General features: G+C 37.2%; 1 protein-coding gene across 7 annotated transcripts in view; it reads left to right on the top strand.

Annotated features, from left to right (window-relative positions):
* The window catches only part of RFC1 (replication factor C subunit 1), a 79,265-nt gene that overhangs the window by 4,372 nt on the left and 48,590 nt on the right, over positions 1 to 26,303 (top strand). For 4 of the 7 annotated variants that reach the window (XM_070506020.1, XM_070506021.1, XM_070506024.1 and 1 more), the window contains exons 2-4: positions 9,135 to 9,263; positions 15,619 to 15,694; positions 17,270 to 17,392. In XM_070506020.1, the coding sequence (XP_070362121.1) occupies positions 9,135 to 9,263; positions 15,619 to 15,694; positions 17,270 to 17,392 (328 nt within the window). Of the gene's footprint in view, positions 1 to 4,816; positions 4,904 to 9,134; positions 9,264 to 15,618; positions 15,695 to 17,269; positions 17,393 to 26,303 lie in introns of all 7 variants that reach the window. The other 3 variants (XM_070506022.1, XM_070506025.1, XM_070506023.1) reach the window with 1 other exon arrangement.

Genomic DNA, 26,303 nt, shown 5'->3' on the forward strand with positions numbered 1-26,303 from the left:
GTGCCTTTTATTTCATTTTTTTGCGTAATTGCTTTTGCTAGAACCTCCACAATGTTGAATAGAAGTAGTGAGAGTGGATCTCTCTTTTTGTTGATCTTAGAGGACAGCATTCCAACAACTTACTTTTTGCCTTTGAAGTATAAGGCCTTAATATAATTTTAAATACTTTAAAATTGTTTCATAGTTTGTCTCTACTGTGTTGCTACCAGTTACATCATTGTATATTTTAGTCAGATATATAATTGTGCATTTTTGTGGTTTTCAAGATGAAAGATTTTTACGTTTGGGTAGATTTTGTGAAGTATATTGATGATAATCAGTTTCTGCTTGTGGATTTGGTGGATTACTTAAAAATATTCGGAAATATTTATATTTCTTTGTTGCTTTCAAAGTAGAGAAGTAAAGCCAAGATAATAATATTTTGGCAGCTACTCTACAGAGCACTTCAGTACTTATTTTGAATAAAATCCTGTACTCTTCAAAGACATGTGAACACAGTGATATAATTTGCTTTCTCATTGCACTTTTGACAGGCAAATATAACTTGTTTGTTGGTTGAGCCCATCAGCAGTGGAAAAAAGTAATTAGAACTGTTTGGTTATACTTCAAAGTAAATAAACAACAGCTTTTGTACTTTGACCTTTTAAAGCTAAAGGTCATTATGATAGCTTACTTCTGTGCAGGTTTAGGAGTATTTATTGCAAAAAATTTTTTTCGTCTCTAGCTCTACTAATAGATTTATAACTAATCAAATTGGGAACTTTGGGTATGGATAAAGGACTCTAAAAAATGCATGATTTTTTTGAGTACTTTGCAAAGTCTGGTACTTTGTTTTGGCTTATGTATATTAAAATTGCATTCGGGCTGCCTGATAGCAATGTTTCTCTCTAATAGTGTTGTAGAATTGTTAGTTATACCTTAGTGTAGGAAAATGCAAGAAGTCTTTTTTTGTTTACATTTAAGAGTGTCTTAAATTTCAAAACTTTTACTAGAAGAGTGTCTTGTTGGCATTCTCAATTTTCTCATCTGTGAATTGAAGTTAAAAACTGCATAGGGATGTTATGTGGATTAAATGAGTTAATATTTTTAAGTGCTTAAATCATTGGCTGGCACACAGTAAGTCCTATTTAAAGGTTTGTTAAATAAGTAAATAAAGCCTTTAATCAGGGCACTGGCAACAGAAATAAAGGGAAGAGGACTGCAGTATTTGGGAGATAGGTCAAGTGGGATATTTAGGTGGAGGGTCAGAGTGAGGAGGAGAAACAGTGCCCATTTTTCTGTTTTGGGTGAATGGTGGTGCTATGCATTGAGGTGGGAAATAAAGGGAGAGAAGCAAGTCCCAGAAGAATATGAACTTAGTTTTGGACATTATGGGTTGGAGGCAACTTTGGGGCATTTGGACAGAGACATATCTGGCAGACTATTGGCTACATGGATATGGAGCTCAGAGGAGGTCTAGAGTTGAGACGCAATTTAGGAGGTATCAGTGTGTATATAGGTGGTACTGAGGTTGAGATGGGTGTGAGTTAGCTTGTGCGGTGTGAATATGTGGATCAGAAGTTTGTGACTTAGGGTTCTTGGAGAGCCATTAATATAGACTTTAGGAAAAAAAAAAACCCTAAAATTGTACACAAAGTTTGGTGTGTCTGTGTGTGGAGGGTTTTTTGACACCAGTCAGTTCTCTAGTTCTCTGACACCAACTGGGTGTCCTACAGTTCAATTCAGTTCTGACACTAACTTTTCGGAGTTAGTGCAGATTCCACAAGTTAAGGGGCTCAGTTCCACAAGACTGCTTCAGACTTCATTGCAAGTCCTGGGCCACCTTTACTCACTGGTTCTAAATCAAGGCTTCCCATGATGCCCTCCTGAGGTTCAATAATATGCTAGAATGGCTCACAGAACTTAGGAAAACACCTTACTTTTTTTTTTTTTTAATTTACTGGTTTATTATAAGGATACAATTCAGGAACAGCCAAATAGAAGGCAGAGCTCCATAGGCAAGATATAGAAGTGTTTGTGCAGAGCGTCCGTGCATCTTTGGCTGCACCACCCTCCCAGCAGCTTGATGTCTTCACCAACCCAGAAGCTCTCCAAACAGCAAACATTGCTCTTTCAAGAGTTTTATAAGCCCATCTTCAGCTCCGCTTCCCTCCCTGTAGGTCCAGGGGTCAGGCTCAGAGGTCCTACCCTCTGATCACGTGTTTGGCCTTTCTGGTGACTGGCCCCCATCATAAGGCTCCACTCGAAGTTACGTCATTAGCATAAACTCTGATGTGATCTAAAGAGGCTGATTATGAGCAAAAGACTCTCTTATCACTCAGGAAATTCTGAGGAATTTAGGAGCTCTGTGCCAGAAACCAGGGCTAAAGACTAAATTATATTTTTGTATTATACTATAGTGTGTTTTTGCATGTTTCTGTGGAGAATATTCATAGCTTTTGTCAGATCCATAAAAACACAAGAAATGAGTGTTATGGTTAGTGAAGAGACCACCCACCTTGTTTCCTTCGCACACATTTTGGCACATTTATTCGATAAGAAACCTATTATTGATAGATTTTTTTACACTAGCGCATAAGCTCTGCAAGGATAGGGGCTACAAGGATAGGGAACTGCTGTGTAGTGCCTGGCACATGGTACATTTTCTATATGTATTTGATGAATGAATAACTACAAGTAAACTTTGTATTTCCAATAAAAGAGAAATCAACTAGAATGTAAATCTTACTGGTATGAAAACATCTTCTGTAGCCCTTTCTGCATAATTTTATATCTAAGCTACTGAACACTTAACGACAATGAATAATGTAGCTTAGAGAAATACACAGTATTTATTATATGGTAGGTCTATTTTCCATTTGACCTTAGTTCAGTATTCATTCAAGGAGTTTAAATTTGATTTTTTTAGATCAGAAAGCAGTTGTAAAAAGTTGACTTCTGGATGAATAAAGACCATTAAGTACGTTAGCCCTGGTGAAAATGTCAAAATGTTGAACTAAACCATTAGATCAGGCATAAAGAATTTCACATGCTTCCATTATCCCAATTATGCAGGAATGAAGGAGAACTTATTTTTTTAAACCTGAAGTAGATAATTATTTCCATTTTCTGTTTAATTTTGCCAGTGTTTGTATTTTTGGATCAGGTACCTGAAAACTTTCTGTGATACAATATTTCTTTGAGAGAGTAGCCTAAGGCTCATACAATATGAATATTATGACTTCAGAATCTTACATATCTTTTTTTTTTTTTTTGAGGAAGATTAGCCCTGAGCTAACTACTGCCATTCCTCCTCTTTTTGCTGAGGAAGACTGGCCCTGAGCTAACATCCGTGCCCATCTTCCTCTACTTTATACGTGGGACACCTACCACAGCATAGCTTTTGCCAAGCAGTGCCATGTCTGCACCCGGTATCCACACCGGCAAACCCCAGGCGCCTGAGAAGCGGAACGTGTGAACTTAACCGCTGTTCCACTGGGCCGGCCCCACATATCTTAAAGATTGGCAGCTGAGCTAACATCTGTTGTCTGTCGTCTTTTTTTTTTTTTTTCTTCTTCTTCTCCCCAAATCCCCCCAGTACATAGTTGTATATTCTAGTTGTAGGTCCCTCTGGTTGTGCTATGTGGGACACCGCCTCAGCATGGCTTGATGAGTGGTGCCATGTCTGCACCTGGGATCCGAACCGGCAAAACCCTGGGCCACTGAAGCAGAGTATGTGAACTTAACTACTTGGCCACAGGGCTGGCCCCAGAATCTTACACATCTTCATAGACACAACTAAGAATGGAAATGGGTCCTTTCACTGTCTTGGGAGCAGCCTCTCAGGTAGACTGAATAGATTCCAGGGCGAGCAGAGGAAGCAGTTTCTGTTCCTCATAATTCCCATAATCATCTATTCTCCATTTCTGTTCCGCCAGTGTGCTTTATTTTGTCTGTTCTTTATTTCCTGTGCTCTCCTTTATTTTCTAAAGACAGAAACACCAAGAGCAGAAAGTAGAATTAAGGCTCCATAAGAACAGAGATTTTTGCCTGTTATATTTATCCCAATCACAAGAATAATTTTTGGCCCATAGAAGGCTCTCAGTAAATACTTGTTGAATGAATATATGAATAATTGATTGCTGGTATCTTCTTCAGAGAAGTTCTTGAGGCCTGTGCTAGAGTTTGCTGTATTATTAACATCAATTATATGTAGAGATATTTCTGATTTCTGAAAAAAAATGTAATTTGTTTGGCTAAAAACAAATTTGAAGCAGAGGAAGTGTCCTACTAAAAGTGAAAGTATTTTTTTTTAGCCACAATATTGTACCATATTAAAAGAGTATCATATTACAAGGGTCAATTGTAGAAGATCAACTTTATCAATTTACCTCAGAAATAATATACCATAAGTGTTAATACATACTTAAAATTTCTTAAAACAAAAAGAAACAGGTGAAGTCATAGCAAAAAATTAATCTCAATTAAAAGCATTATTTATTTGTTTATTTTTTTGAGGAAGATTAGCCCTGAGCTAACATCAGCTGCCAATCTTCCTCTTTTTGCTAAGGAAGACTGGCTCTGAGCTCACATCCATGCCCATCTTCCTCTACTTTATACGTGGGTCGCCTGCCACAGCATGGCATGCCAAGCAGTGCCGTGTCTGCACCCAGGATCTGAACCAGTGAACCCTGGGCTGCCGAAGCGGAACGTGCAAACTTAACCGCTGCACCACCGGCCTGGCCCCAATTAAAATTATTTTAAAACTCAATCTTTAAAAACAAATCAACTGTCAATTTCATTTTATGTAATCAAGAACCTCTCTTTCTGAGCGCAGGTGTGAAGGTCAGTGACCTTAGGAATAACCACTCATGTGTTCAACCAATACTATCTGAGGTGCTAGCCCTCTGCTTGAGATACACTGGTGAGTAAGATAGACAAGCCTGCTGGATGGACCTTACAGCAGTGTATTCAAACTCTGATTTCTGTGACTAACAAAAGTATGTCCTACTAATCGTTTTAGGACCCACTTCAGTTATGGCTCCTTTTGGGAAGCCGTGCCTGAGGCTCTCTGTGTTAAGTGCTCCTGGTGCTTTTATCGTTTTCTGTTTACCTCTGTCTTAGCACTCTTCTGCATTTAATTTGTGATATACTAATGTGTCTCCCAGGTAGCTTCACGAGGGGATTATCTGGTTTGTGTCCTAACTCCCTGGCACAATGCCTGCCTATAAACAGACAAGGGTCAGATGTATCAGGAATAATGAGAAGGGAAAGGCCACATTGCTGATTGTGGGGTATGGCTACTTGTGCATAGATCCTTAGAATTACAGGAAAATTATAAAGGGGCAGTCACTGTGAAGTGGGAAACTATGAAAGAGATTTGGAGTCAGAGGACCAAGTTCCATTCTGGAGATTTTTGGTGTGCTACCTGTCGTCCCTGCAGGAATCCTTTGAGGCAGGTGGCATCATGAGGAAATTAAGGGGCAGAGAAGTTAAGTAATTATCCCAAGTGTTCGGTAGTAAGTGGCAAAACTGACAAAAAGCCTGTGTTTGTCTGACTTAATTCAACTTATTCGTCTGCAAAATGGTGATGTATCATTCTTGTCTGTTTACTTCATAGAATTATCAAAAGAGATAAATCTGTGTCCAGTAGTTGTAAGGAAAAGCCTCAAAAATTTACTTGTTGTTGTTAGCTGTCTGTGCTAAAATTTTTCACTTTTGTGTGATTTTTGCCAAAGTCTTTTGCCTTATTAGAGCTGACCTGTTTGTTCATTTAATGACTGTTGAAGAAAGTAAGAAGAGTTAATTACTACTCTCTTTTAGCTCCCCCAAATAAAAATATCTATTTCTTTTAGAAATGGAATTACTGGGGCAAAGGGTATGCACGTGTAAAATTTTGATAGGTATTGCCGGATTATCCCCTGGAAAGATTATACCCATTTTTACTTTTTTTGGTGTGTGTGTGAAGAAGATTGTTGCTGAGCTAACATCTGTTGCCAATCTTCCTCTTTTTGCTTGAGGAAGATTGTTGCTCAGCTAATGTCTGTGCCATTCTTCCTCTACTTTATGTGGGATGCCACCACAGCATGGCTTGATGAACAGTGCTAGGTCTGTGCCCAGGATCCGAACCTGTGAACCCCGAGACACTGAAGCAGAGTGTGTGAACTTAACCACTATGCCACTGGGCCGACCCCCTGTTTTTCTATTAGCAATGCAGAGTCTGAGCATCTGTTTCTCATCTTTGACAAATCTGTTTATTATTTGTCAAGTTGAGCATCTTTTATGTTTGTTCTTGTTTGCATTTCTTTTATATTTTTCTTACTAGTAGCTTTTATTCATTTTTCTGTTAGCTTATCTTTTATTGATTTGTGGGAACCGTTTTATATATAACGTAGATATTTTCAAGTTAGTTGCTTGTATTTTAACTTTGTTTATGGCATCTTTTGTTTTATTTTTATGTAGTCAAATCTTTCTTTATGGATAGTTTCTAGTCTTGATGTTCTGCTTAGAAGGCCTGTATTTTGCCAAGATTATAAAAGTAAATGTAAAATTGAGCTCCTTTTTCTACTCATATTCTGCAAGAATTATTCCATGCAGATAAGAGTGGTATTTAGATCCATTATTTGGGAATATAACTAGCCAATAAACTTGTTCTTCTTCATTTTGTGAAATCATTGAAGACCTGGAATACTAGACAGAATATTAATTGAAGAGTAAGGTGAAGTCGCACTATAAATTAAGGCCAAATTGGTGACCTTTGCATCTAGAGATTTATACACAAGATGGTCCTAAAAAGGTATGAGTAGAATGTCTTTCATTCTCTTGGAAATTCTTTTCCAGAAGTTTAGAATTTTAGTGTATATTGAGTTATGTCAGGATGCTGTAATTTTATTTAACTGTTCTACTGCCATCAGAGTATAAGGGCATGGGGCATCAGCATAAGTGCAGGAGAGTAGCGTAGAATAAAGGGAAAGGAAAAGAAAGGGAATGTGAAAAGAAAGAATTACTTAGGAAAGAGAGTGTGACAATGCTGAGGAGTGGCAGTGTGGTACAGACAAAAACCAGAGAGCTGAACGTTACCAACAGTGCCATTTCCTGAATTATGTTTTGTTTTCTTTCTCTTTGTGGTTTTAAGTATTTAGGGGCCTAAAACAGATTGAAAACCATCATTGTTTTTAACCTGATTATTAATCTTCAGTTTTGGTATTTCCATGGTGCATGTGGGTTGGGGGGTGTGTGTGTGTGTGTATATATGTATGCGTATGCATGTTTAAACAATCACCACTATTAGAATGAAGAATCACTTGGTAATTTTAAGAGTGAAACTCCAATGTGAAACTTTCATTTCCTCCAGAAGCAATAAAGTAAGTAGTTGTCAGCCTCAAACTCAATTCGTTGCAAGTTATACGGAAGACTGTGGCTTTCTTTATCATCCATCTTTTCCTTAGTGCCTGACACAAATCTCCCGGTTTCATAGCTGAGGTATCCATTCCATAAACAGTATTTTTTAGAGTTAGATTTTATTAGGATGTACTTGTGATTTTTCTGTATTATGAAATTTACAAAAGAACGTATAAAACCAGGGAAGTCCTTAATCTTTTTGAAAAATTTAACATGCCTGTATACCTCATTTTTCTGCTTTGTTTATTGGCTTAGTCACAAAGCTAAAATATGCTTGTGTGTTTAGTCTAACACAGTTGTTTCAAAATTTCAACATTTTAAGAGTATGGCAATTACTGCCAAGATCTAGGAAATAATTGTTAACTTTCTTATACTTTACGAAGTACTTTTATAGGCATTTTCCTCACAACAATAAAGAGAAAGAGGTTGGAACAGGTAAGAAGGGTTGAAAACTCACTCAGGATTATAACCATCAAGGATGGGAAGAGGGAAACTGGTACAGCTGGTTCTTTAAACCCAGTTCTTTGGAATTTAGATTGTAAGTTCTCATTATTCTATATTCCTTATACTCCTGCCTGTGAGCAGAGATAACTGTAAATGGAGATGTTTCAGTGATATGAAGGGATAATAGTTCATAAACGGGGTGAAGGGAGGCTTTTTACTGAGCCAAAGTAGTGATAGATGCATAATTAATCCTCATAAAGTGTAGGTACTATTAGTCCCTCTTTACTGATGAGAAAACAGATGTAGATAAAGTAAGTTGCCCAAGGCCTCACAGATAGAAAGCACCAGAGCAGAGATTCAAACCAATGCTTTCTAATTCTAAGGTCTGTTTCCTGTTCTCTATACCACAGTTTCTTCAAAGCTAAAATTGGATAGGGTAGGGAAGAATATGTATGATAAGGATAAGAAAAGTGAGTGATTTTAGTTGTAAATTACATCATAGATGTTTCAGCATGGTTAATTTGAATTCTGCAGTTTAACATGGTGGAGGGGGTGTAGAGTAAGTAAGAAGAATATTGTAATAAGCATCAGATTTTTTTCTTCAGGGCGCTGGCCTGGTGGCATAGTGGTTAAGTTTGCGTGCTCTTCTTTAGCAGCCTGGGGTTTGCAGGTTTGGATCCCTGGCACGGACCTCACACTGCTCATCAGGCCATGCTGTGGCGGCATCCCACATAAAATAGAGAAAGAGTGGCACAGATGTTAGCTCAGGGCCAATTTTCCTCAAAAATTTTTTTTTCAGAATTTGGAAAAATCATATAAAGGAAAATAATGTCAGGGTTCTTAATTATTAAGGTTTTAAATGATCAGCATTGTGAGAGTTATTCTTCTCTCAAACTGGAGTATAAATCCTATGGGCAAGAATTGTATTCTTCAACTCTTTGTCTTCTCCCCTCCTGTGCCTGGGGTAATGGGATGAGTGCATGTATGCATGACCAATAGATACCTTTTACTTGCACCCCTGTGTAATTGTGCTGTTGTTAACAAAGATTTCAGTTTCTTATGTTTCCCTGTTTTTGGCCAGATTCTGAGAATTAATATTACTTTTCATTAGGCAAATTATTTTTAGCTCAGGTACTTTTATCAGTTAACTTTTGCATATAAAAGGAATGCTGCTGCATATGGAACTATGTTACTAAGAAGAAATTACTCGGCATAACCCAGTGTGTGTGTGTAGAGCTGTCCCTTTTTACAATTGAAATAGAATTTTGTGTAGTTAATGTTTATGTATGAATCCTCTTTTATGTTTTTAGGATATTCGGAAATTCTTTGGGGTTATACCAAGTGGAAAGAAACTTGCAAGTGAAACAGTAAAGAAGAATGAGAAAACAAAGTCTGCTGAAGAAACTTTAAAAGCAAAGAAAGGAATAAAGGAAATCAAGGTCAGTTTTCCAAATACAATTTAGAATTGTATGAAAGGTTAAATAAACTCTGTTCCTAGACTTGATAGGACTTGAGGGAGCCTTGAGTAAATATAGATTTCAACTCATTTAACAGAGGAAGAAGAACAGTAATAAGGTTTTACTTATTTCTAATTAATATATGTTACTGCATTCATAGCTTGGTGCTTTCCTGAAGTAGAGATGGAGCACTTTTTAGTTGTTAAAACTTTGTGTTTTGGGGCTGGCCCCATGGCCAAGTAGTTAAGTTTGTGTGCTCTGCTTCGGCAGCCCAGGGTTTCACAGGTTCAGATCCTGGGCGCGGACCTAGCACCTCTCATCAAACCATGCTGAAGTGGTGTCCCACATGCCACAACTGGAAGAACCCACAACTAAAAATATATATAACCATCTACTGGGGGGCTTTGGGGAGAAGAAGGAAAAATAAAATCTTTAAAGTAAACAAACAAACAAAGAAAACTTTGTGTTTTAAGACCAAAGTTTGCTCATAGAGTCATGAGCCCCTATTCCTGGTAAATGCTATTGGACTTCAGGTGAGGGAGGCCTTTGGAGGAAAGCTTTATTTTTTTCCCTGTCCTCCTTGGGTCTCAGAGAAGTTAAGATATAATGTCACTATGGAAAGCATGCTATGGCTACAATGTGCATCAGAGTTAATATAGTTCCACTTCATGTAAAATGTAAGAATTTTGCAATTCTACGGGTCTCTTTAACCACCACTCCATCCTTTATCTCCTAGTTGTCATATGTATTATATCTACATATGTTAATACTCCACATTCAGTGTAATAATTTTTGCTTTAAACAGATGTTTTTTAAAGAATTTAAGAGGGGAAATTGCTTTTTTATATTTATCCACTTATTTGCCATTTCTGGTGCTTTTCATTTCTTATTAAAGATCTCAATTTCCATCTAATATTTTCTTTAAACCTAAAGAATTTTCTTTAGCATTTCTTGTGTAGATCTTTTGGCAATGAATTCTGTCAGTTTTTGTTTATCTAAAAATGTCTTTATTTTGCTTTCATTCTTGAAGGATATTTTGCTGGGTATGGAATTTTGGATCGACAGTTCTTTGTTTCAGCACTTTAAGATGTTGTACTGTCTTTTGGCTTCCATTTTTTCTAGTGAGATGTTAGCAGTGATTCATACGTAGTGTTTTCTCTGGTATGTAATCTTTTTCTCCTGCTGCTTTAAAGATTTTTCTCTTTATCTTTTGTTTTCCACTTTAACTGTGATGTGCTTGGGTGTAGTTTTCTTTTGTTTATCCTGTTTAGGTTTTCTGAGCTTCTTGAATCTGTAAGTTTGTATCTTGCATCAAATTTGAGAACTTTTTGCCGTTGTTTCTTCACATATTTTTTTTGCCTCATTTTCTCTCTCTTTTCTTCTTCTGGGATTCCAATTGTATACATATTAGAATTTTGATATTGTCTCACAGATCATTGAGGCTTATTTGTATCCTTTTTTTCTCTGTACGTAAGATTAGATAATTTCTTAGCCAAGACGTGGAACCAGCCTACATGCCCAGAAACTGATGATTGGATAAAGAAGATGTGGTATATATACACAATGGAATACTACTCAGCCATAAAAAAAGACGAAATTGGCCCATTCACAACAATGTGGATGGACCTCGAGGGCATTATGTTAAGCGAAATAAGTCAGTCAGAGAAAGACGAACTCTATATGACTCCACTCATAGGTGGAAATTAGTATATTGAGAAGGAGATCTGATCGGTGGTTACCAGGGAAAAGGGGGGGTGGGGGGAGGGTACGGAGGGGGAAGTGGTGTACCCACAACATGACTAACAAAAATGTACAACTGAAATCTCACAAGCTTGTAATCCATCATAACATTAATAAAAAAAAAAAAAAAAAGATTAGATAATTTCTTTATTACTGTCTTCAAATTCATTACTCTTGTGTCATCTCCAGTTTGCTATTAAGCCTGTGCTGTGAATATTTTATTTTACATACGGTATTTGTCAATTCTAGAATTTCCATTTGGTTCCTTTTCATAGTTTTTATTTCTCTCCTTTATGTTCTTGAATGTAGTTACAATAGATGCTTTAAAATTCTTGTCTGTTAATTCTAAGATCTCTGTTATATCAGGATTGGTCTTTATTAGGTGCCTTTTCTCTTGAATCTATGGCTCAGGTATTACTCAGCTTGGGCTACCATAACAAAATACCATAGACTTGGTGGCTTAAACAATAGAAATTTATGTTCTTACAGTTCTAGAGGCTAGAAGTCTGTGATCAAGGTTCCAGGTGATTCAGTTTCTGGTGAGAGCTCTCTTTCTGGTTTACAGCTGGCTACCTTCTTGTTGTGTCCTCACATACCCTTTCCTTGGTGTGAACGCATGGGGAGGGAGGTTGAAAGTGAGCAAGATAGCGAGCAAGTGAGTGTGCACGTGTGTGTGCAAATGAGCTCTCTGGTGTCTCTTCTTATAAGGACACTAATTTTTATCAGATAAAGGCCCCATCTTTATGATCTCATTTAACCTTAATTACAGTCGTGCATCAGTAATGATGGGATAAGTTCTGAGAAATGCATTGTTAGGTGATTTCTTTGTTGTACGAACATCATAGAGTGTGCTTACACAAACTTAGATGGTATAGTCTACTGCGCATCTAGGCTATATGGTACTAATATTCTGTGACTGCCATCATATATATCTGTCTGTCATATATGTAGTACATCTCCAACTAGAACGTCATTGTGCAACACATGACAGTACTTTCTTAGAGACTCTATCTCCAAATACAGCCACACTGGGGGTTAGAGATTCAACATATGAATTTTGGGAGGACAGAAACATTCAGTCCATAACATTCTGCCAATGACCCCCAAAATGCATGTCCTTCTCACATTCAAAATATGTCCACTCCATCCTAACAGCCCCCACAAGTTTTAACTCATTGCAACTCTAAAGTCTGAAGTCCAATGTCTCATCTGAATATCGTCGAAATCAGATATGTGTGAGACTTAGATATGATTCTTTCTGAGGGAAAATTCCTCTCCATCTGTGAACCTGTGAAACCAGACAAGTTATGTGTTTTCAAAATCCAATGGTAAGAAAGGCGTAGAATAGACATTCCCATTTCAAAAGGGAGAAATCAGAAGGAAGAAAAGTGTGATGGGTCCCAGGCAAGTCCAAAGTCTAGCAAGGCAAATTCCATTAGATCTTAAACCTTGAGAATAATCCTCTTGGGCTCAATGCCCTGCCTTCTGGACCCACTGGGACAGTGGTGTCACCCCCACAGCTCTGCAGGGTGGTCCCGCCTTCAAAGCTTCTGGGCAGAGCCTGTCTGATCTGTTGAGACAAGAAATAAGGTAGCCCTGATCTCTGAATCACCTTCAGGGTCACTCTTCCCTTTTCTTGGCGAATAGTGCAGGTTTACAGTCGAGTAGCTCTGTTGTCCTGTCTTGTAGAATCAAGAAGCCTGACAGCTTTCCTTCATTTTGTTCCCTTCATTTAAAACCAGCCATATGTTTCTGCTTCTATAGTCCAGCTACACTCTTGGTGTTCTCTTCAGAACACACTTTCTCACTTCTTGCACTGTGGACAGGCTGAGAATTTTCCAAGTCTTTAAGTTCTGGTTCCTTTTTGCTTAATAGTTCAGTTCATCTTGCTCCTCTTATATTTTACTGCAGTCAGGAGGACCCAAACCATACCTTCCAACATTTCACTTAGAAATCTCCTCAGCTATTTCGTTGTTCCAATGTTCTGTCTGTTCACAAATACAATTTATATGTTTCACTGGAGCACAATTCAGCCAAGTTCTTTGCCATTTTATAACAAGAATCACCTTTCCTGCAGTTTCTGATAACCTCATTTCTGTCTCAGATCATACCAGAATGGTTTGTCATGTTTATATTTCTGCCAACATTCACTTTATCATGATATATGTATTCTCTTAGACAGTAGAGACTTTCTCTATAGTTCTCATCTTTTCTCCCTGAGACCTTGCCAGAACTGCCTGTAACATCCATATTTTCAGCAAAGTCCCTTCATAGTAGTCTAGGCTTATTCTGGCATGCAGCTCAAACTCCTCCAGCCTCTACCATTACCCAGTTCTAAAGCCACTTCCATATTTTAGGTATTTGTTATAGCAGCACTCCACTTCTCAGTAATAAAATCTGTATTAGTCAGGGTTCTTCAGAGAAACAGAACCAATAGGAGATATATGTATATATATGTGTGTGTGTATATAAAATTTATTTATTTATTACAAAGAATTGATTTGCTTGATGATGGAGGCTGGCAAGTCCCAAGACCTACAGTTGGCGAGCTGAAGACCCAGGATAGCTGGTGGTGTAGTTCAAGTGTGAGTCCAAGGGCCTGTGAGTGAGGAGAGCTGATGGTGTGGTTCCCAGTCTGAAGGCTAGCAGGCTTGAGACCCAGGAAGAGCTGATGTTTCCGTTCAGGTCTGAAGGCAGGAAAAACTGGTGTCTCAGCTTGAAGGCAGTCAGGAAGGAAAAATTCCTTCTTGTTTGGGAGAGGGTCAACCTTTGTTCTCTTCAGGCCTTCAACTAATGGGATGAGACCCACTCATGTTAGGGAGGGCAATCTGCTTTACTCATGCTGTCAATTTAAATGTTAAACACATCCTAAAACACCCTCATAGAAACACTCAAAATAACGTCTGACAAAATATCTGGGCACTTTGTGGCCCAGTCAAATTGACACATAAAATTAACCGTCACAGGTTACATTTCCTATTTCTTTTTTTTGGTGTTGTTGAGGATGATTCACCCTGAGCTAACATCTGTTGCCAATCTTCCTCTTTTTGCTTGAGGAAGATTCGCCCTGAGCTGACATCTGTGCCAGTCTTCCCCTATTTTGTATGTGAGATGCCATCACAGCATGGCTGCTGACAAGTGGTGCAGGTCCACGCCTGGGAACTGAACCTGGGCTGCTGAAGTGGAGTGCACCAAACTTAACCACTAGGCCTTGGGGCCAGCCCCACATTTCCTATTTCTTTGTATGTCTGGTTATTTTGGATTTACCTTAGACGGTGTGAATGATACAGTGTAGGTACTTTGGATTTTGTTATATTCTTCCAAAAAGTGTTAATTCATTTGGTTTAGCAGGCAGTTAACTTGGCTGAACTCAAACTCCAAATTCTTATTTCCCCTGTGATGGGCAGCAGCTAAAATCTTTGTTCAATTCTTTTTTTTTTTTTTAATTTATTTATTTTATTTTTAATTAATTTTTCTTTTGAGGAAGATTAGCTGTGAGCTAACATCTGCTGCCAATCCTCCTCTTTTTGCTGAGGAAGACTGGCCCTGAGCTAACATCCATGCCCATCTTCCTTGACTTTACATGTGGGATGCCTACCACAGCATGGCCTTCTGAGCGGTGCCATGTCCGCACCTGGGATCCGAACTGGCGACCCCAGGGCGCTGCAGTAGAATGTGTGCACTTAACTGCTGCGCCGTCGGGCTGGCCCCTGTTCAATTCTTTTAACCTTAGCTGGACACTTGCTGTATCATGCATACCTATTTCGGGAGACAGCCCCCTTCTGTGGCTCTCTCACTTCTGGGCTACCTTCTTCTCTTACTTTGAAGTTATTGTATTTGCTTCTGGCTCTGTCCTCTAGTCCACTGGTGTATTTGAATTATTATAGTGGTTCATTTGTCTCATTTTGTTGCAAGCTAGTTGATTGTTCTTATATTTTTGACATTTTATTATAATGGATAGAAACATATTCCTACCTTATAATTGATTACATCAGTTTTTTTTCTGTCTTCTTTCTTGATGCTTTTTGGGAAAATTTGAATATGTTCAAAATGTGATGTATAACTAAAAAATAAAAATAATACCTTTTGCCTTGGTTTTATTTAGTTTTCCAACAGGCATTGGGTTGTGGTGGGCCCACAACCCCTTAGCTTTATTTCTGTCTCTATCTGTCATTTTCAGGAAGCACTTGCTGTGTACTACCTGATATTCTTTTACTCTTTGTTATATATAGGTTAGTGTTGAAAGTGGAGCTGAATACTACAGCTTTTTCTATAATTCTTTCTTTCACATCTGGTGCAGTTATCATCTGGCCTGTTCTGTAGCCTATTCAGGGCATTATTGACATTTGGGGCTGCATAATTCTGTGTTGTGGAGGACTGTCCTGTGCATTGTAGGATGTTTAGCAGCATCCTTAGTCTACCCCTTAGATGCTAGTAACCCTCCTCCCCAACACCCCCAGTTATGACAGGCAAAAATGTCTCCTGGGGGAGCGGAATATCTCCTAGTTGAGAATCACTGAGCCCAAGTCTAATGAAGAAAAAATGGCTAAGTTATATAGGCTTCTTTGTGTTCTAATTATACTGTGATATTTTATAGGTAAATAGTTCTTGTGAAGAAGATGACTTTAAACAGAAGCAACCAAACAAGAAAAAGAGGATCATCTATGATTCAGGTAATATTTCTTGTGAGGAGCTTTAAAGTTTAAAAATTATTTTATATCCCTTAAAACAGCATTTTCCAAACTAGTGTTCTCTCTACGATGGTAGCGGGTGCTATGAGTAGAGGGCCGTATGCCCAAATAAAGTTGAAAATAATTTTATCCTGCTGCAGAATTTATCTAAATATGTCAATATATTAAAGATTTGTTCAGAGAGGGATAAAGTATATAGCATGTCTCAAACTTACTTTGAAAATATTACATTTATTTTTAAAAATATTCGTGTTACCTTCTCTTCCAGCTGAGGTCCTTGGAAACTGAACTTGAAAAAATAATGCCTTAGAAACAGATCTGAAATTTAATTTTCGTGCTTTTGATCTGGTCCTTTTTTGTTGCACTTAAAATAGAACAAACGCAATTTAAAAACTTTTCTTTGCATATACTTTTAAGATAGGGAATATAAATTTTTGTGCATGCCTTTTTTGATATGTTAAAATAATGGTAGAACTCAGGAAGTATTAGGTTTTGCTTTTGTGGAGAAGATCTTAAATTCTTAAAATTAAGAATGTAACCTAAGAAAGCATTTATAGATTGTCAGGATTTTGACAATGATAGTAAAAGTTCTGCCTCAATTCTAAAAGTGCTTGAGTGTTTATTGTGAGTCTTTTACTGCTGTATACTGTTAAGAATTTGAAAGAGGTACATATCCCCATTTCCCAGGAATTTCCATCTTTTTGGAAACTGGAAGTTTCATTGTTTGATACAATTTAGAACGGTATAAGAGAGGATTTGTAAAAGCATGGTGAAGAGGAACGACACTAAAGTTTATGAAACACCTATTTTGTACCCAGCACTATGCTAGGTACTTACACTTTGTCCTGACTTCCGTTTAAGGGCTCTGGGCGATTAGGCGGTGGTAGACAAACTAATGGCCCCCAAAGATGTCTATGGCCTAATTCTTGGAATCTATGAATATGTTAGTTTACATGGCAAAGGGAAATTACAGTTGTAGGTGGCATTAAAATTGCCAATCAGATGACCTTAGAATAGAGAGATTATCTTGGATTATCCGGGTGGGTCCAATGTAGTCACAAGGACGAGGGTGACAGAAGAAGAGAGAGAGAGCGACTATGCAAGAAGGCCAGAGAGATGGCAGCATGAGAAGGACTTTGCCTAATGTTGCTGGTTTTGAAGATGGAGGAAGGGGGATGTGAGCCAAGGGATGCTGGCAGACACAGAAACTGGAAGAGGCAAGAAATGGATTCTTCCCTAGAGTATCCAGAAAGGAACACAGTCCTGCTAAGACCTTGATCTTAGCCCAATGAGATCCATATCGGATTTCTATCTTCCAGAACTGTAAGATGATAAATTTGTCTTGTTTTAAGCTACTGAGTTTGTGGTGATTTGTTATAGCAGCCATACAAAACTAATGCAAAGACTTAACACTGGGTAGAAGTAACCTGTGAGAGTCTCATGAGAGTGTGTCTCGGAAAGGGCCTTGAGGAACCGGTTAACAATAACCGCTTTAGAAACACACTGTATTATAATACTTCTTTTCAAAGTTTTGTTTTATTTTCTTCTCATGTACAGATTCAGAATCAGAGGAGACAGTGCAGGTAAAAAATGCCAAAAAGCAACCAGAAAAATTGCCATTGTCTTCTAAACCTGGTAAAATTCTGCGGCAGGATCCTGTTACATACATTTCAGAAACAGGTAAGGGCATTGAATGTGTTTAATGTTTTAGATAGAAGCAGCGTGTGTCATGTTCTTATGCTTTTCATAGGTGTCTAAATGTACCTCCTTCACTTTGAATTGAATTTCTGTTGCCTTGTTTTTCTTTCTTCTCCCCAAAGCTCCCCCAGTGCATAGTTGTATGTTCTAGTTGTAGGTCCTTCTGGTTGTGCTGTGTGGAACACCGCCTCAGCATGGTCTGATGAGAGGTGCCATGTCGGCAAAACCCCGGGCCGCTGAGGCAGAGTGCGCGAACTTAACCACTTGGCCACGGGGCTGGCCCCTCTATTGCCCTTTTCACTTTGTTGAATTATGTTTATCAGGGGAAGGCTGCATCTTTGGCATTTTCTGTGGGTTAAGGGCCAATTCCCCTGTAATATTTTTAAGTGCTCTATGTTGAATCATATAAGTTGAAGCTCTATCTTGAATCATGTATTAAAATATTATTGTATTGTTTTAAAACTTTTTTATGTAAGTTTTTTATTTTGCATGCTGAAGTCATAATAATCTAGGTTTATAATGATTATTTATATTTGTGATTTATAACCTAGCACAGATGTGACCTGAATTCCTTATATTCTCTGGTGACTAAAGATTTTAGCATTGGCTTTTTTTAAAAAAAGGTTGTTTTTGTACTTAAATTTATTTCTGTTTGATCTGTTTTGAGTGGTGGAAAAGCAAAAGACATTTATAAATTATTGTGCACTAATCTTAAGATTTCATAGCATAAATATTTGTTTCATGGGTAGTGTTCTTTTATAGTGAGGAGCCCTGAATTACGTTGTCATCTTAGCAAAAAGCTCACAGGGATTTGTTGTAAAGGCCTTTTGATTATAGCATTGTTAACTCCTAGAAGAGACCATACTAGCAATAAAAGGTCAGCTATATTAATCTGTTAAGTCCACAATATAATTAGCATAATAAAATCAGAAATAATAATGAGTTTCAAAAAAAGTGCCACTTCTTGAGATTAATACATTAACTGGAAAATTCTTGATGACAAAATAGGTCTTTTATTATTCTTTACTTTTTTTAAGCTAAAACTACAGTTTTTCAGTACTGGGTCATGAATAAATATTCACATTGTAAATATAAATATTCATCAGTATAAGGTTAAATAAAATATTTGTCGTAGTAATAGTTTAAAAATAAAAATTCTAACCTAAAATTGTATTGTTTAGTTGGAGATTGGAGCTTCTTGTGGAAAAGGATTATGTGACATGATTCAGTTTTGAAAACCTCTTAATTTCAAAAGAAACAATTTTTGCCTCATTATTCTGTATTTTATCTTTTCTTTTATAAACCAGCCTTTGTGTTTTGGGTCTTTTTGTTGCAGTGTAGCATGTGTGGTGGTTAAGAGCATGAGCTCTTGAGTCAGACTGCCTGGCTTGAATCTTTGTTTACCTCTGCTGGGTCTTAGTCTCCTCATTCGGAAAATGGGGATATTGCCAGTACCTACATCAGAGGCCTTTGTGGTGGTCCAATGAGATAATACTTGAAAAGTTCTTAAGATAGGGTCTGGCATGTGGTAAACGCTCAATAAGTATTAACTGTCATTCTTATGTTTTGACTTTCTGTGTACCTACATCTGCCTTTAAAGGCTGTGCTAAAGAAGTTTTGCTTTTGTTTAAGTACTTAGGGCGTTCTCTTGATTATGTAACTGTGCTTTAAAAATTTAGAAATTGCATTTGACCCACTTATGTTATGGATGTTATATGTGCTGTCCAGTATGGGGACGACTAGTGACATGTGGCTGTTGAGCACTTGAAATGTGATTAGCCCAAATTGAGAGTGTTGTTAGTGTGAAAAACGGATTGCAGAGACTTAGTACAAAAAAAAGTAAATTATGAATAATCTTTTGGTATTGATTACATGTTGACATGATGTATTTAAATATATTGGATTAAAATATATATTGTTAAAATTAATTTCACCTGTTTCTTTTTACTTTTTTTAAATGTGGCTGTGAGTAAATTTAAAATTGTAAATGTGGCTCACATTTTATTACTATTGCACAGTGCTTTATAAACAATGAGAAATATATTTAGGAAATAACCTTAATTTAGAAATTAACGTACTTCGAGTGCTTTTGTTTTTATCATCATACAATTCTTTAGGCTGTATTATTATATTGCTCTTTTAGGCTTACCGTTTAGTTTCTTGACATATTTTTCATCAACACTTTGATTAAATCTGTTTTCTATTTATTGATTTTTAAAATAGTTTACATTAATCTTTCAAATTACAGGAAAAGGAAAAAATTGCTTATAAATATCTTTATAGCTAACCATCGACTCTAGTGAAATGTTCTCGTAGGTTGTTAAAAACCCAAATACTTCTTGTACTGGTAAATATATTTACTTTTAGCTGTTTAATGAAATGAGAGACCTTGAGTTTTGTTTGGCAAAGATGACCTTTTATTATGCAGTTTCATCAGTGACTGGTGTTTGGTCGAAAATGGTGGGGGTTTTCCCTGCCTTGAGAATTGTTTATGACTGGTAATTTTAATTGAGCATGTGATTCCAGAGGCAGTTAGTGCTTTTGAAGTTATAATTATTTGGGGGATGTTAAATGGGAAAAAATTGGGAATGTGATGTTCTCCAGGTTACCATGTAATATCAGTGACCTATGACTTGGGAAATAGTAGCAGAAAATATTACTGAGGATGTGTGTGTGTAACATTCTCTTTGCTAGTTTTCAGAGACATGGTTTTGTATACCAAATAGGAATAGATGCCGTATAGGATCGAGAGCTTTTCTTACATGTTTTCAGGGAAACCTAGAGTGATTGAGACAGAAAATTTCCTTGAAGTGAGATATGTTAAGAACTGCATATTATATTTCTTTCATTATACTTGTTCAAAAATTAATATTGATTTGTACACTAAGACTCTGTAAAAGAAACTAAGTTTAGCATTTTTGAGGATGAGTGAAGTATTTAGATTAATATTGTTTTAAATTACCTAAGTAAGGGCTGGCCTGGTGGCGTAGTGATTAAGTTTGTGCCCTCTGCTTTGGCAGCCCGGGGTTCACTGGTTCCGATCCTGGGTGCAGACTTACACACTGCTCATGAAGCCCTACTGTGGTGGTGTCCCACATACAAAATAGAGGAAGATTGGCACAGATGTTAGCTCAGGGCCAATCTTCCTCACTAGAAACAAAAAACTTACCTAAGTAACACATTAATACATTCCCACTGAAAAAGAATTAAACAATTCAGATAAAAATGTTCTGTTTTCTCATCCATCCTTTTGCCTTACATAACTATATAAATAAAAAATAGGGGCCAGCCCCATGGCTGAGTGGTTAAGTTCGTGCACTCTTCTTCGGCGGCCCAAGGGTTTCGCTGGTTTGGATCCTGAGTGCAGACATGCTACCACTCATGAGGCTACGCTGAGGTGGTGTCCCACATATCACAACCCAAAGGACCTACAACTAGAATATGCAACTATGTGCTGGGGGGCTTTGGGGAGATGAAAAAGAAGGGAAAAGAAAGAAGCTTGGCAACAGCTGTTAGCTCAAGGTGCCAATCTTTAAAAAAAACCCCGCATATATGTATGTGTGTATGTATATGTATTTATGTGAGTGGCACTTTACTGTAAAATTTCTGCAGCTTGCTTTTTCATAACTTAATGGCTTCGACTCCCTCCTCCCGTGCTTCCTTCCTTCCTTGCTTCCTTTCTCTCCTTGCCGCCCTCCTTTCCTTCCTTCCTCTCCTTAATTCCCTCCTTCCCCACTCCCTCAGCCACTGGCTCTTTCTTTCTTTAAATACAGAAAGAGCTCTATCTTATTTTTTTAAAACTTCTGCATAGAATTTATTAGTATGTATTTGATTTTTCTCCTCTTATTTTAGATATTAGATTATTGGTATGAACATATGTGTTTATGCTTCATTGCAGTATAATTATCAATAAATGGGTAATTCACAATGAAGACTATGATGACTTAAAAGAGAATAGTATTTCTTGAGGTTATGTGGCATTTTAAGAATGTAGTTTATTTGCATATATTATGAAGAGTAGAGTGGGGGTTTCACTTTCTACTTATAGGCACAGTGCTTTTATGAGTGCCCTGCCCCTGCATTTTCCTTTTGTCTCTTATTAATCTTGTGGATCAAAGCACCACTAATACTTTTTTGTTTTTAACACGTGCTACCATTAACTCAGCTTTCTCTTTTCCAGTTCTTAGATCTAGAAAAGGAACTTTATACTTATCCGTATTAAATTTCTTCCTGAGATAGAACTCTTAAGTTTTTATTTTGTTAGATTCCAGGCTTTTGTATCCTGATTCCATCATCTATTTCTTTTTATTTTAAATATGAGTACTTTTGGGGCCAGCCTCATGGCCGACTGGTTAAGTTCATGCGCTCCGCTTGGGCCGCCCAGGGTTTCGCCCGTTGGGATCCTGGATGCGGACATGTCACTGCTCATCAGGCCATGCTGAGATGGTGTCCTACATGCCACAACTAGAAGGAAGCACAACTAAAAATACACAACTATGTACCTGGGGGCTTTGGAGAGAAAAAGGAAAAATAAAATCTTTAAAAAAAAATTGAATATGAATACTTTTATTTGACAATATTAAATCCTCACTAATTTATTTATTCAACAAACGTGTAGGTATACAACAGTGTACTGGGAAATCCATGAAGTAGATAAAAGGATAAAGCTTAGTCCTGTCTTCAAGGGCCCAAAGTCTATGGAGGAGATAAGCCTTTTATATAAAAATTACAAGGAAAAAATGAACAAACAGTGATAAAACTATCTTCCCAGGATATTCAGGTTTGGGAGAAGTAACTTTTATTTTGGAGGCTCAGGAAACATTTCCTGGAGGAGAGAGAAGTTTGAGGTGAACGTGAAAGGTTTTGGTAGGATTTAACGTGGAGATTGAGGTACTGCGTCTACTAGAAAGAGAATAAGGTGGAAGTTTGGGTATCACTGTTGCTATATCATGCATTATTCATTACCTTCTAACTTATAGAAAGAGAAAACCTACTTAAAAGTTTCAATTTATAAACTTTCACAGATTTACACCAGATTAATACCACTTGGTATTGTATTGTAGCTTGTATTTTCTTAATTACGGTATCTTCTGCATAGGAACCTCTTATTTTAGCTGAAACCTCTGTGTTCAGAGAATTCTACCATAATGATATTAAAATAAATTTTATCTTGTATACTATTATAAATTTTTTTCAAAACACTTTTTACTGACTTTATGGAATGGAATAGTATTATTTATTATATGACATATTTCATATCTATCTAATTTGATCTTCAAAACCACCTAATATTAGGGCTGACTTACTTTAAGAAAACTTATTCTCAAAGAAGCAATTTTCAATCTAAGATTGCAGAAAGTTTCGCTGTGGAAGAATCCAGTAGTTATTTGGATGTCCCTCATCTACTTATTTTTTCATACTATCTGATCTCGTATCTTCTACAGATATGATCAACCTGTCTTTGTATTTCTTTCTGAATCATTAGTAAACTTCTTCAGTATTAAGGGAAAAATAAAAAAACCTTTTTCAGGGCTGGCCCGGTGGCGCAGCAGTTAAGTGCATGTGTGTTCTGCTTTGGCGGGGTTCACTGGTTCGGATCCCGGGTGTGGACATGGCACCACTTGGCACGCCATACTGTGGTAGGCGTCCCACATATAAAGTAGAGGAAGATGGGCATGGATGTTAGCTCAGGGCCACTCTTCCTTAGCAAAAAGAGGAGGATTGGCAGCAGTTAGCTCAGGGCTAATCTTCCCAAAAAAAACCTTTTTCAAAATTACATGATCCATTATCAACATCAGAATTATTGTTCAGTGTCTTATGAATAGCTGTTCAATTACTTATGAATCTTAGTACCCACTGTTACTTTTCTTGTATTTCTCCATCTTGCCATAAATCAGTGCTTCTCAATCAAGGGTAATTTTGCCTCCCAGAGGACCTTTAGCAGTATCTGGAGACATTTTTGGTTATCACAACAGGTGGGTGCTGTGGCATCTAGTTGGTAGAGGCGAGAGATGCTACTAAATATCCTAAAATACATGGGAGAGCTTGCCACAACAAAGAATTATTTGGCTCAAGATGTCAATAATACAGAGATTAGAAACTCTGCTATAGCCTATCAGGAGAGAAGAGCCTGTCAGATGTCCAGACAACCCTTGTTACTAGTATTCATCTCATCTACTCGTCTAGTAACTCACAGAGTAAATGAGGGCTTAGGCCAGCATAGTTTATTCTCAGAGAATTTCTGTCTGCTTCTGTTGAATATTCTCCTTTTGACCTGCGTTTGATCTTATTGCACAGAATTGTCACCAAACTTTCCCCTTGTGTAGTTGTGTGGTTGGGGATCTGCCTTTCTCTTTTTGACAATTAGGACTCCGTTTCTCCTCTTTAATCTTTAGGGACTTCTCTCATTTTGTGTGATGAATCCAGGGTCACTGATACAGCTCTAGCAATTTTATCCACAAATTGACTTTGGCTAAAACATCTTTATAGGAGCTAGATGCCTTCTTATAATCTTTCTTGCCTAGTTCTTCAGTCTTCTTTCCATAGTGCATATTATGAGAGCTGAAAAAAATTAAGTGGCGTATGGAGAGGGATAATTGAAAAGGACACAGTGAGTAGTGAAGCACTAGAGTATCTGGAATGATGATTTTTGGTTCTGAAGCACCTTCGGAAAGACTGTTGTTTGTTCTAGTGACATATTTCACTGTCAAGTACTTGTGAAACTATGAGACACGGGATTGTATTCCAGAATGCCAAGGAAGGAGGATTATGTTATAAAAATGTGATTAAGTACTAATAAAATAACATACAGGTGATTTATACTTGGCTGTAGTACAGAGATGAGCATTGTTACCTCTTCTCACGTGTGAGGAAGTGGAATCTGAATGGAAGTGAGGAATTGCATTGCTGAATCACTCCCTTAACTCTTCTGGCCAGTCAAGTTTTCTTCTGTTGCCTCTTTCATGCCTTAGAATTGTAAGAAGCTCTGGGTAAGGTACCTGTGGCCAATTGTCCAAGCTTCCCCCACCCCCTACCTTCTGTTTTCTTTTTCTGTGAGATCCAGGAAGGAGGACATTAAGTAGTAAAATGTTCCACTTTCTCCTCTGGTATTATGTTTTTTCAGTAATTGAAACCAGCTGTGACTTTCCATGGACTGTTATTCCTGTTCTCTGTGGGGACTCTGCACCTATGTGGTGGGTAATATCATGGCACAAGCCAGTATTTTTTTCTCTTATTTATCTTTATTCACCTACCTTGCTTGACCTCACAAATTATAAAATAGTTTTATTTTTAAAATATAACTGACTCCATTTGTTTCTACAAGGATTTATTGGTAATGAATCATGAGATCTCTAGTTTCTTGATTAAAGATGAGCAATCTCAGAAGTTTTATTTCATGTACTGAAGCATAGAATGTTTGATTCACCACATAAATGGTGTAAAGATGGTGTGTTTAGTTTTTCTTCCATCCGCTTAATTACCAAATATTTATTGAAGACTTGGCATATGTGTGAACCTTTGTCTACTTCCAAACAAAAAATGACAATTTCAGTTTTTGACTCAAGGAGGTATTGAAAAGGAACTTTTCAGAAAAGGACTCTAAACACTCAGACTCCCTTTGTAGTTTTTGACTTGTTGCTGCTAAATAAATTGTTTTTAATCTCTGTAACCAGATCGCTCTAGCATGGTCTCGGTTAATTTGGTTTCCGTGTGTTCCAGACAGAAGGAATGAAAATCAGAATCCCAGATTCTCAGCAGTATGAACTCCAGAGTTAGATTTTTTTCCCTTCTTGGCTTGTAAATAGATTTTTATATGGACCCACACGCTATTTTTTTTCTCTTTCATTTCTCATCCTTCTACATTCTAACTCAGAGTGGCAAAGCAATTTTCTCTTCCAGGCAATTCCTCTGCTGTATGTTCAATAATGCTAGTTTACTTGGTGATTGTTAGCACATTTGAGGTTATGTTGTATATAAATAAAAATAAATGGTGTTTTTTATAAGGAGACAGATATCCTTGAGGGAAATTCTGAGTGTTCAGTTGCCCATGATTTTCAACTAGGTCTCAGAAATTTGACTTAGATCTATTTATCATTATTTTATTATAAGTTTCTGGGGAGAAGATAACACAGTTTGCCTTTGGCTTCTGACAAGGCAGGAACAAATTTAGGCTCATTAGAAAACAAGAACAAATGTTAAAAAAGAAAAACAACTGTAATTTTGTTTGGAATGTTTCATGTCTGCACACTGGGATAGTGAAATACTTATTTTATGTGAGGATAGTCACAACAACACCTGTTAAAGGACTATCTTTTGCAAGCAGCTAGTTTCGTTGTTCTAATCCTTGGCCCCTTTTGCCTTCTTTCTCCATAAATTATTGGTATAGCCTTTGAAATATTAAGGGCTAAAGATACTTTAAGACAACTGGTTCAGAAGTCATAGTATAGAGACATTAGAACAGCTGCTTTCTTCAGGTTTTCTGATTTTAACAAGGCAAGATGACAGAATGTTTTCAGATATGCCTGTGACTTTATATATAGAACACTATATTTTTCTATATTCACCTCAATGAAAGCCTCTATATTTATAAGATAAATCTCTATGCTTAGGATCATGAATTTACTTTTTTGGTCTTAGTTTTTCCTATAACTGTAAGGAGTATGGGGAAGTGCACAAATCATTGGGCACTAAATAAGTGTCAAATCAAGCAAGCCAGTCTTTTTTCTCTTTTCATAACTGTATTTCACTAAAATTGCTCCTACTTTCCAAAGAACCTGGAGAGCTGTTTATTTTGTGGTTAGCAGAGGAAAAGGGGCCTTGTATGCAGTTTTACTTAGTACAATGAAAACTTGAAATTTCATGAAGAACATTTCCATATTTTTTCCTTGAAAAT

The sequence above is a fragment of the Equus asinus genome, chromosome 3 (assembly GCF_041296235.1).
Source record: "Equus asinus isolate D_3611 breed Donkey chromosome 3, EquAss-T2T_v2, whole genome shotgun sequence".
NCBI lineage: Eukaryota > Metazoa > Chordata > Mammalia > Perissodactyla > Equidae > Equus > Equus asinus.